At 41.9% G+C, this 11,857-nt stretch overlaps 1 protein-coding gene across 1 annotated transcript; it reads left to right on the top strand.

The window, feature by feature from the left end:
- The first annotated feature begins 9,890 nt into the window (after window positions 1–9,890).
- Window positions 9,891–10,960, top strand: LOC149664112 (uncharacterized). Its single transcript, XM_089842128.1, has 4 exons — window positions 9,891–9,989; window positions 10,052–10,235; window positions 10,316–10,567; window positions 10,807–10,960. Exons 2-4 carry the CDS (start codon window positions 10,178–10,180, stop codon window positions 10,878–10,880), a joined length of 384 nt encoding a protein of 127 aa, XP_089698254.1. The 5' UTR covers window positions 9,891–9,989; window positions 10,052–10,177; the 3' UTR covers window positions 10,881–10,960.
- Window positions 10,961–11,857: the final 897 nt, after the last annotated feature.

The following is an 11,857-nucleotide window of genomic DNA, read 5'->3' as shown; positions in this document are numbered from 1 at the left end:
CATATATGGGAAAACCTGTTCTCCAGCAACTGTAGGGTCTTGAGGGGCCTTATTCGGTGGGATAGCCTCATTTTGGGATGGGCTTGGCTGACTTAAGTCAAAGGTTTGTTATATTTTAAAGCAAACATCATGCAATTCTGCGATCGTATGGGAGAACTATTAGTAATATCTTATATTCTATCTTTAAATTTCGTTGAATCATGAGGAGCAGTTCATTTTCCGGTATTGGGGATGTAAATTCTGATTTACTCTTACGAAGTAGCCGAAAAAGTCGTCGATGGATTCATTTTGTTTTTGTCTTCTATTATGTAAATCTATTCGGACCTAAGCTCCCTCATCCTCAATCCTATAATGGCGTTTTAGTCGCCCCTTAAATTCGGCCCACTCCACACCTTGGGGGGAGCGAGCGAAACCAATGTATGGCATTGTCTCTTAACAGAAGGGGCATGAAAAGCATTTTATCATCCTCACTGATTTTATGGAAGCTCACGTATTCCTCGAATTTTCTAAGGAACTCGGGAACGCTTTCGTTCTATCTACCGTAAAACGCTAACCTCTCAGGGGGTTCTAAACCCTTCGCACCGCCCTGGTTGGATACCGCCATGTTCGAAAAGGATTAAAAGACTGACGCTAGGAATGCGGCCTGCTGAGCACCTCCAATATTTGGATTACTCTGCGGTTGAGGATTTGATATCTCGTGGGGTTGACTAGTACCTTGTGTACCTTGGGGCTGAAAGCTTGGAGGAGGCGGAGGATTTCCCTGGAGGGCAAAGGAGGGCTGACTAATTGTCCTTTGTGTTTGTGGTTGCCCTACTGGATTGGTCCTATTTTGTCTTATGGGGGCAGTCGTATTACTAACCGAACTACTTCGGGGAATGGTTCCACTATTACAAGTAGTCATTGTGGTAATTGAGAGGATTGTAGCAGTGGACGTAACAGGGGGATTTGATTGAACAGAAGGAGTCCAATTTTTCATGAATTGTTTGGCTCCTGCATAAGCACTTATCTCGGTTTGTGGTTTAGGTTTAATAGGGCTACTTCGAGGTGTTATTGTTATTGTTATTGTTGAAGGGGGTGACGCGTCGCCGCGTCGAGCACCGATACCAAGGGTATATTGTGCGCCCCGAGCTGGTTAGACTGCGAAGAGTCCTGTCGCCTCGATGAATCGGAGAATCCGATTGGCCGAGACAGTAGAGAACTGGTGAGGTTCCATAGTATGCATATCAAAATGCTCAAACCTCATGGCCGCGAGGTAGTCGCAGCTGCAGAGGATATGGGAGGAGGTTTCCTCTACCTCCCGGCAGAACCTACAGAGTGGGTCATCAACGATGCCCAATAAGTGCAGGTGTCTATTCAGCCGGCAGTGTCCAGTGAGGAGACTGGTGACCAGCCTAATTTTGCTTTTGGTGAGGGCAAGCAGTTCCTTTGCCCTAGTGATAGAAGGACCCGGGACAAACTCCTTGGCTTGTCTCTGCCCATCCATGTCAAGCCAGAGCTGCAGTTGAAGTGCAGACATCCGGCAGTGAATCCTATGGCGAATGATGCCATGGGGGATGGGAACCGCAGGCTCAGGTCCGAAGAACTTCGCCTCAGCCCCCCTTTTGGCATACATATCAGCCCTCTCATTGCCCAGATATCCGCAGTGCCCTGGCACCCACAACAATTGAACCTTGTTGCGGGCAGCCAAAGAGCCCAGCAGATCCAGACAGCTGAGAACAAGTCTAGAATCGACAAGGCACTGATTTAGTGCCTTGAGGGCGGCCTGACTATCCGAATAAATCTGAATCGTCCGTCCGCGGTAGTTTTTCTTGTAGCAGAAATCCGCGCATAAACAAATGGCCATGATTTCCGCTTGGAAAACACTGGCAAAGTTGCCAAGGCTCTCGTAAAAACCAAACTTCTTGGTCAAGCAGTAGACCCCGGCACCAACACCAGAGTCCGTCTTAGAGCCGTCCGTGAACCAGACGGACTCCCCCCCCAGTTCCAAGGACTGGGGTAGTCTCCCAAGTAGCGCGACTGGGAAAGTGCACGCTGAAGGGCTTGTCGAAGTGGTATGATATAACAGACTTATCTGAGACCATCGCATGTGATGGCTCAGAACTGCTAAACTCACTGAAAAGCTTGGTGTGACTGAAGTCCCATTGCTTGGGCTTCCACCAGCCGAGGTTGTTAAGCCTACAGGCTCCCATAATAGCTTCTTCCTCAATAAAGAGGTGAAGGGGAAGCATATTAAGAAGGATTTCCAGAGAAGCTGTGGGGGCTGTCCTCATGGACCCCGTGATACCGATGCACGCCAGCCTTTGAAGCTTGCGTAGTTCATCTTGGGCTGTCTTAAGGCGAACCCTGGGCCACCAGACAAGAGCTCCATAGGAGACCACTGGCCTGATGATCCTAGTATAAATCCAGTTTACAGCGCTAGGGCTAAAACCCCAGGACTTGCTGACTGAACTCCTTAAAGGCCAAAATAGAATTTTGGCCTTCTTGATGCTCAGATCAAGATGGGATTTCCAAGTAAGCTTGGCATCAAGAGTCACGCCAAGATACTTGACCTCGGAGGACTTCTCTAAAACCTGTCCAAAGAAGGAAATATCGTTGAAGAGGTCATTGGTCCTTTTCCGGGTAAACGGTATAAGGACAGTCTTGTTGGGATTGACGGTTAGGTTAACTCCCCTACACCATTTCTCAACATCATGCAGGACGGATTTCATCAGTGCAGCGATAGTCACAGGGAACCTCCCTGTAACAATCACTGCATGTCATCCGCATAGCCAAAGCAGTGACACCCCCCCTACCCGAGTCGACCCAGCAGCTCATCCACCACCAGGCACCAAAGAAGAGGAGAAAGAACCCCTCCCTGAGGACAGCCACGGTCGGTGGAGATCTCCAAGGATTCCCCGAGAAGAGACGCCGTCACCCTACGATGCGTGAGCATGGATTTAATCCAACGACACAAAGTGTCGTCAATACCAAACCGCTCCGTAGCGCGAAGGATAACTTCACTAGAGACCCTATCAAAGGCTCCCTCAATATCAAGGAAGATGGCCAAAGACATCTCCTTGAACTCGATGGCCCTATCAAGGCAGTTCAAGATGCCATGAAGCGCCGTCTCTGTAGACTTGCCTTTCTGATAGGCAAACTGAAAAGTGGACAGGGGTGTGTGGGAAAGAACACCATCCCGCAAATACCTGTCCACCAATTTCTCTAAAGTCTTTATGAAGAAAGAGGTAAGACAGATAGGTCTAAATGCCTTAGCCTCAAGATAGCTCGTCTTCCCTGGTTTGGGAATAAAGATAACCTTCGAGCGCTTCCAGATATCTGGAATATGCGCCAGAGCAATGCTGGCTCTGAATATCCTGCACAGATAAGGGCCAATGGCGTCTATGCCTTCCTGGAGGAGGGCGGGAAAGACACCATCTGGGCCAGGCGACTTATAGGGTTGAAACGAGTTTACAGCCCACTTATGTCTAGAGTATGTAACTATCTTATTGGCGATGCCCCAGTCCGCCCTGTGTGCTCTCCGAAAGAGCACGGGGGGAGCGTCGGTGCTTGTGAGGTCAAAAGCCTTGGAGTCCGCAAAGTGTACCTTGAGCATATGCTTAAGAGTATCAGTCCCTGAGTTGGTAAACTCACCTTCTGCCACCTTGATGGTGCTGAGCTGGTGAGTGTTATCATGAGCCAGGATCTTCATGATCTTGGCAGTAGCGGGGGCATCAGAGATGCTACCGCTGAAGTCCCTCCAGGAGTTCCTTTTGGCCTCCCGGATGGCTTTATTATACTTGTTGAGGGTCTGTCTATAAATAGTCCAGTCCCCAGTCCTCTTAGCCCTATTAAAGAGTTTACGAGTAAGCTTGCGAAGCTTGCCAAGTTCCGTATTCCACCAAGGAACGAGCCTCGGCCGGCTGGCAGGCTTCGCCGGACAGTTGTGGTGGTAGGAATTGATAATGGCTTGTTGCATGAGATCAACTGCCAAATCAAATTCCAGCACCGAGAAAAGCTTTGGAGTACTACCTCTGAGTAGGAGGCAAAGTTCCTCCCAGCAGCCGGACCAATCGGTCCGACGGGGGTTGCGCAGTTCCGTCTTAACCGAAGTTGACTTGACCGCGACCGAGAAGCAGATGTGCCTATGGTCCGAAAGAGACGGTTTATTAGACACATGCCAATTAGAGACCGACAGACTGATATTGTCTGTGGCCAGGGTGACATCAATGACCTCCTTTCTGTTAGAAGTAACGAAGGTTGGCTCATTGTGCCTGTTGAGAATATGCAGGTTCGTACCGACCAGATATTCAAGTAGTTCATCACCACGTCTGTTGCAGTCACTACTGCCCCACGTGACATGGTGGGCATTGGCATCACAGCCCAAAATGAGCCTGTCCCCTTGCCTCTCACATCGGTCGACAAGAACGACAACCTCCTTTGGTGGCGGGGAACCCGTGGCATCATGGGGAAAGTAAGCAGACGCCATGATAAGGCCAGTTGCCACTTCAGAAGAGGAGGGCATTACCTTAATCACAGCAGTATCCCTAGTGAGGTAGTTCGGAAGCGGAAGGATGTCAAGACCCTTCCTGGTAAGAACACACGCCCTGGGGTTGGGTGAGGTAAAGTCATAAGAGATATTACCTGCATTCTTTAAACCATGGATTTTGCCATTATGAATCCAAGGTTCCTGAATGAGGGCCACATCCAGGCAAACCTCCGGCATAGAACTGCCGAGGCTGCTTTGCAGTGATGCAGGTTGATCTGGATCACCTTGATGCTCATGTCTTAGGAAGAGAGGTGGCTCCGGCTACTTGCTTGGCGGTAGCGCGGAGTCCCGATCCAGGACCGGTATCTCCCTCGCCTCCACCAGCAGCACCCTCGGCCCCCAACTCCATCCCAGTCACAGGAGCGTAGGTCCTCTCGGTATCAGAGTCTTTCAAAAAGTCGGACTCTGTCCCGAGGTCTATGTCTGAGCCATCTGGAAAGGATGGCTCTAAATTAATACCAGCAATATTTGCTGCCAGCTTTTCACTCACGCTGGCTGCAGTATTGCCTTCTTCTTCAGAAGCCTCAGAGGCATTCTGGAGAGGGTCCTTTGGCGCATTCAGGACTTTAAATGTCCCGACATCCACACCAGTAAGACCCTCGAAGCCGGCCTCCTTGATGGCCTCCATGGAGGAGCCATCAATTAGGAAGATCCAACGTCTGGTGCTCTTCTCATCAAACGACTTCAGGCACCGCCAACAGTCGGTCAGAAACCTGCCGTTGTAGGCCTTCAATCGCCGGGGAAGAGCCGCCGGATCAGTGGTGCGACGGTCCTTGGTCCGGAAGAACACCTTGAACGGCTTCAGGAGTTCACAGGCCTTCATCACTGAAAGCCGTGTTCCCCCTATGGCACGCTCATTATGGTATAGCACCTTCACGAGCCATTCGCTGGTCGCAAAATCCCCACATGAGTAGATCATGGCCCCAGCCATGATGTGGAAATTGAGAGGACGCGGCAGCGAGCTTCCCGAAGAAAGCTCAGCGTCCAGTGCGTCAAGTATAGCGGCCTAGATGGGAACGACGTCCTCCTCCGTGACCGCATTAGTCGGATAGCCAACTTTAACGATGGCCATCTTGACAATACTGGCGACGTCGCAGTAAGACTTGGTCTTCTTTGACGCCGCAGCTTGTAAGCTAGGCGAGGGATCAGGGTCCTCCGCCCTAGCTCTCTTTCCAGAAAGGGTGGTAGCTTCTCTTGCACCAGGCGTAGAGTCCGTACCCGGGACGTTACTCCCAGCACCCGAAGGTACAGGAGTCCCATCTCGGCCCGTATCTCTTGCACCCAGTGCAGAGTTCTGGCCACCTTTTTGGGATTGCTTTCTTCGGCGGTTGGCCTTGCGCCTCCTATTAACCTCACTCAACCTGGTGGAACCCGATTGAGGAGCAGGAGGTGACTTTTGGCCTTCCGCCGATTGCGGGTGGGTGCTGCCGGAGGCAGCATCTCACCCAGAAGCAGGTTGGCAGTTGCCTCCGTCCCTGAGAGAAGGCTGGGTACCGGTAGAACCGGCTCCATGCCCAGGTTTGTCTTTGGTTTTTGTTATTAAAGAATCCATAAAAGATCCCACGAGTAATGAGGCAAGTAAAAGGTCACCACCCGGTAGTCCTCAACCCGGGTGGAAGGCTAATTACAAAGGGGTTTCGCCTGGTGCCCCGAGGGGATCGTTCGAGATACCGTAGATTAACTTCCCCGGTACCACACAGCCCTCAGCACGATACCTGCACACCTTGGCTTGGGAAGGGCGCGTATCAGCTCAGCCCACAAAACGCAGTGGTTGACCAGCTCTCACCACCGAGGAGGTGTGATACAACGCACTGTTGAGGACCCAAGCTGGCGGTCGCGCAAGCGAAAGAAAAGGCAGAACAGCAAGGCAAGGGGGGAAATTAAGCGCGCCATCCAGCTTGCGTCTCCAACTTCGAGGTGTTGCTAGCACCTTAGGGAGATCTGGAATACTCCCGTTTTTGGTTCGAATCGTTAATTTTCCCTGGGGGTAATGCCCTTGGCTTATGTAATTGAAGAGGGCTAAATTATCATCGCGCCTACGTCTTTCCGTCTCAACTACAGAGACATTATTTAGGTTATTGGGAGATGTGTCTTCCCGTTCAGTCTGTGCTTTTGAATAATAATTTCCTAAATCAAAGCTATCATCCCATGGGTGATCTTCCGTGGGATCGAATGCATAGGCCATATTGGTTTTAGTTAAGCGAGGGGGGCGTAGAAGGCTGCCGACCACGAGATTAGGCATAGCTAAATGAAGCGTGGATTTCGAAGATTCTGAAATTTTGGAGGAAGCCGAGGAAGATTCTGATTTCTGGCTCTCGCGATATAATTTATTAGTGAAAATTGGGCACGGTTCGGGTTCACTCATTCAATTATTAAAGATTCAAGCGTAATTGGTTTAATCCGACTTTAAGTGTTTCCCGACATTGAATTCCAAAAGTTCTTTATTCAAAACGGTGTATCCAAAGTAAATTATTACCCAGATTAATCTATTCCACTATAAGTTCAATGATAATTGGTAAAAATGCGGATTGAATGTGATAAAAACCGAATATCGGGACTACGCCTTAGAAGATTCTAGAACGGGAGTGCCCAAGATGGCGGCGGTCGCGCTCAAACTGAAACTAAAAAAAAAACGAAGCCGAAACGGGCCCGACCACCCCGTCGAAAAAAACTGGCGACGGCGAAATGAGAAAAGCAATAACCAAGGGTTCGAAAAGCATGGGCACCATTTGTAACGTGTCCCCTATAAAGCTAAGGTTCGGTCAGCCAAAGATGAGAGGTTCGCTAGAAGTAATGATGTGGGACTAATAATAAAATGCAGAGATTCGAGGAGACATAGGCCTATTCCCTCAAGCTTTCGTCCGGTTTGGAAATTAAATTAAGGATGAGACATATCTTCAGTTCATCTTGAACATAAGTAGATCTTTATTAGAATCACTTCCATACTTTATGATTTCCAATTGGATGTCGCGTTATTGTTCTAACAATTTTATAATCCGAATACAAAACTGACCCGAGCCTGGTCCACGGTTAATTTGCGAGTGGTCCTACTCTTTTACAACGAAACTGTATCTGTCTACTATTTTACGGGCCGGTGCTTCTTTACACCTCGGTTATACAAAAAAGGGGAGTGGTTATGAGGGATCGACGAGGACGGTGGCTGGCTGAACTTAAGCAAGGACACTTGTTCAGCTAGCCGTCGTCTGCAACGGCTTCGGATGAAACCTTTGCAGAAGAATGGTGGAATGGGTTGTTAAGATTGTTGCTTGATAAGTCTCTTCACTAAATTTTTCCGTCTATTGTGTTGCATTTTCTTGTATTGTCTTTAAAATGTTTTAAAATTCTTCTGTCAGCCAGTCCAGTCGCTCATCATTGACATCTATAAAGGGCAATTTGTTGGTGTTTCGGAAAAAGTATCCATGTTTTAAATTGCATACATCGTGTATTTCACACCACTTCCGGTACTGTTCCATCAAAAAAATGGTAGCATCTAGATTTTCTATTTCCTTTACATCGCAATTTCTAAGCGTGATGATGGTTTTGAGGGCTGCTGTGACTGATGGATGAAATAGAGCTGCAGCACGCCCAACATTCATCTTTTCCAAGTTGGTTGGATAGACGTGTTTTCTGGACAAAAATCTTATAGGCTTAAAGGGATAGAACCATAATGTTTTGTTGCAGTAAAAATAAATAATTTTAATATCTGTGATAGAACAATGGTTATATATATATATATATATATATATATATATATATATATATATATATATATATATATATATATATATATATATATATATATATATATATATATATATATATATATATATATATATATATATATATATATATATATATATATATATATATATATATATATATATAATATACATATATATACATATATACATATATATATATATATATATATATATATATATATACATATATATATATATACATATATATATATATATACATATATATATATATATACATATATATATATATATATATATATATATATATATATATATATATATATATATATATATATATACATATATATATATATACATATATATATATATATACATATATATATATATATACATATATATATATATATACATATATATATATATATACATATATATATATATACATATATATATATACATATATATATATATATAATATATATATATATATATATATATATATATATATATATATATAATATATATATATATATATATATATATATATATATATATATATATACATATATATATATATATACATATATATATATATATACATATATATATATATATACATATATATATATATATATATATATATATATACATATATATATATATACATATATATATATATATACATATATATATATATATACATATATATATATATATACATATATATATATATACATATATATATATATACATATATATATATATACATATATATATATATACATATATATATATATATACATATATATATATACATATATATATATATATATATATATATATATATATATATATATATATATATATATATATATATATACATATATATATATATATATATATATATATATATATATATACATATATATATATATATACATATATATATATATATACATATATATATATATACATATATATATATATATATATATATATATATATATATATATATATATATATATATATATATATATATATATATATATATATATATATATATATATATATATATATAAATCAGAATTTACTCGTGTGATAGTCGCGATAAGCTAAGTACGAGAGCAATGGCAACTAAGCCTTTGCCTCAAACATCTAAATGTAAGCGAAAATGTGCCGTGCCTGGTTGTTTTAACGACGATCGAGATGAAACACACTATTTTCACTCATTTCCAAGTAATCCTTAGATCAGAGAAGAATGGATTAAAAGTGTGAAAACACACATTTCGCCATACTTTTATTTTAAGAAATCCATGAGTATTTGCTCGGGTCATTTCCAAAATGAGTGTTTCGAGAGAATACCTGATGTTGTGACAAAACTAAAAGTCTTGCAGCATTGTCCCAGATAGTAGACCATTTTTAATTAAAGGGTCAGTATCTCAATTTTTAAACCCATTCGCGAAGAAGCTTCCTTAGGACGGAATCCACCATTGGAGCCTAAAAATATATCTTTGGCAAAAGATTCTAACATAGAACTGGAAAAAAGAGGCGAACCATGGTAAGGAAAACATTCATTTGAACATTTACTGAAAATTAAAGTTTATTGTCTTCAAAACTATCATAGGAGACTGACTGAAATTGCAGTGCTGGTAGCCAATACATTCAAACGCTACCAACTAAAATGCTGGGTTTTGCTGTAGATGCCAAAACACAAACGCCTCTTAAGCAGTTGGGCGTAAAAGGTAAGCCAATACTGGCAACTCTGATGTTTTAGCTAAGAGTCATTTCCTTTGGTTTGCCATAGGGTGCCAAACGGACCCACCCATCAGGCGTGATCAAGCAACTCAGACAGATAAAATAACATATGAAACTGATGAAATTGAAATGAGCGAAAGTGAAGAAGTTGAGAGCTTTTTGGATAGTCAGCCAGATGAAGGAATTTCTTCCAAAAATAAAACATCTGTTTGACTGTTGGCACATGGTGAAATGTAAGTTGCGTTCCTGGAAGGGTTTTGACTTTCTAAAAGAATTGTGAAAGATGTTACACGTCGTCTATTATAATATATAGCTCTAAAGAAAAGAATTCATGCTGCAGCCAAAAAGGAATATTCAGTTCTTAACGAATGGAACAAGAGTATACAGAATCCTCTTTATTGGAGCGCGACTTCTAGCAATGGAAAACCTAATCTAATTAAAGCTAAATTTATGTCCGTGCTTCGCCGTATTGCAAATTTCCAACAAGGGCATGGCAAGCCTTTTCCAAAATGCAAACACGCAGATCTTGCCTTGGATGAAAAAGAAAGAGAGTGGCTTATACCAGGTAAAACTACGATATTTTTTTGAAGTAATTTGATCAAAAACCAGTAAATTACAAAATAACCGCGGTAATAAGCTGTCAAAACATAAAATTACGGTAATTTTTTTAATTTCATAATTTCAAACGGTAATTTTCTGGTAATTTACCCGGTAAATTACCATATTTAAAAATTACGGTAATTTCTCATCTCTGGGTAAGCCACATTCAAACTTAATTGCGAATATTATAATTATTATCTACAGGATGCAAATTGCGGCGCTGCATTTTAATGAGAACTCGGATAAAATTCAAGCAAAAACCAAAGACGGAAAATTGAGGTGGAGCATTTACTTTCCAAAAGCTAAAAAGGGAGAATATTCTGTGAAACCTATAATGCAGGCTTCAACGTTTGGTAAGAAAGTTGAAATGTAGTGAGAGTTTTCTTCACAGAATTTTTTGTAGAATATGTTGAGACACTGCTGGCATAGCTACTCCTAAAATGCCAGAAAACGTATGAAGAAGGTTACAGTGAAAGCGAAATGGCTAGACCTGAATCTGACACTCCCAGACCATTATCAGCACAGTTTGAAAATCTAGACAAGGAAGAAGCGGTGGAAGGTTATAAAAAGAAGCGAAGATTTACACATTAACCAAAAAACTTAAATAAATTTCAAAACATTGTTCATGTTTTAATAAAAATATTTCAAGCAATTGTACAGTTTTGATTATTATTATTATTACAAATTTACAATAGTGTGGAGCCTGCTGTAACCCTCAATAGAATTTAACTAAATAGGGAGATTCTCCCGAGGGCCATAAAAATGAATTAAAGACAACTTACTTCAATTATCCAAAATCAACAACAATTTTATTTCAGTTAACTGATATAGGGATAAACCCATAACTGACTAGTACAATATCCGTCTTAGGAGAAATCACAACAAGAACATATAGCAAAATTCTAAATTATTCTATATTACAACTGTGGAAGGGGGAGTGGCTTGTAACGTGGAGGCTAGATATGCCCTGCCAGAACCAAGGAGTGGAAGCTCCAAAGATTCTGGCAGCCATGTTACATCCCCTCTCTTTAGGAACTTTTGTTTATAATACAAGAATATAGAATAGAAATATTTTTTTTCTCAGTTAAGGGTTTCCCCGAGGAACCCTTAAAATCATTAGCAGGGGTATAGGTATTTTTAAGTTCGTTCACAAAATGTTTTTCACAGAAAAATGATTTTTTCTTCATTGGTGCTGCATGAGTTCTGTTCAATCTTCATACCCGAAGGGCTTCCTTTTTACTGTGATATTAGTCTC

Source organism: Phalangium opilio, unplaced genomic scaffold, assembly GCF_054372755.1.
Source record: "Phalangium opilio isolate 3A_F unplaced genomic scaffold, DU_Popi_V2 ptg000061l_1, whole genome shotgun sequence".
NCBI lineage: Eukaryota > Metazoa > Arthropoda > Arachnida > Opiliones > Phalangiidae > Phalangium > Phalangium opilio.
This window is presented reverse-complemented; position numbering and strand designations above follow the sequence as displayed.

Bases quoted from the DNA above. Each gene is read 5' to 3' on its own strand.
- LOC149664112 (XM_089842128.1), top strand. From the start codon at position 10,178: ATGAAGGAATTTCTTCCAAAAATAAAACATCTGTTTGACTGTTGGCAC. The intron at 10,236-10,315 runs GTAAGTTGCGTT...TATAATATATAG, and splicing joins CTGTTGGCACATGGTGAAAT to CTCTAAAGAAAAGAATTCAT. The intron at 10,568-10,806 runs GTAAAACTACGA...TATTATCTACAG, and splicing joins AAGAGAGTGGCTTATACCAG to GATGCAAATTGCGGCGCTGC.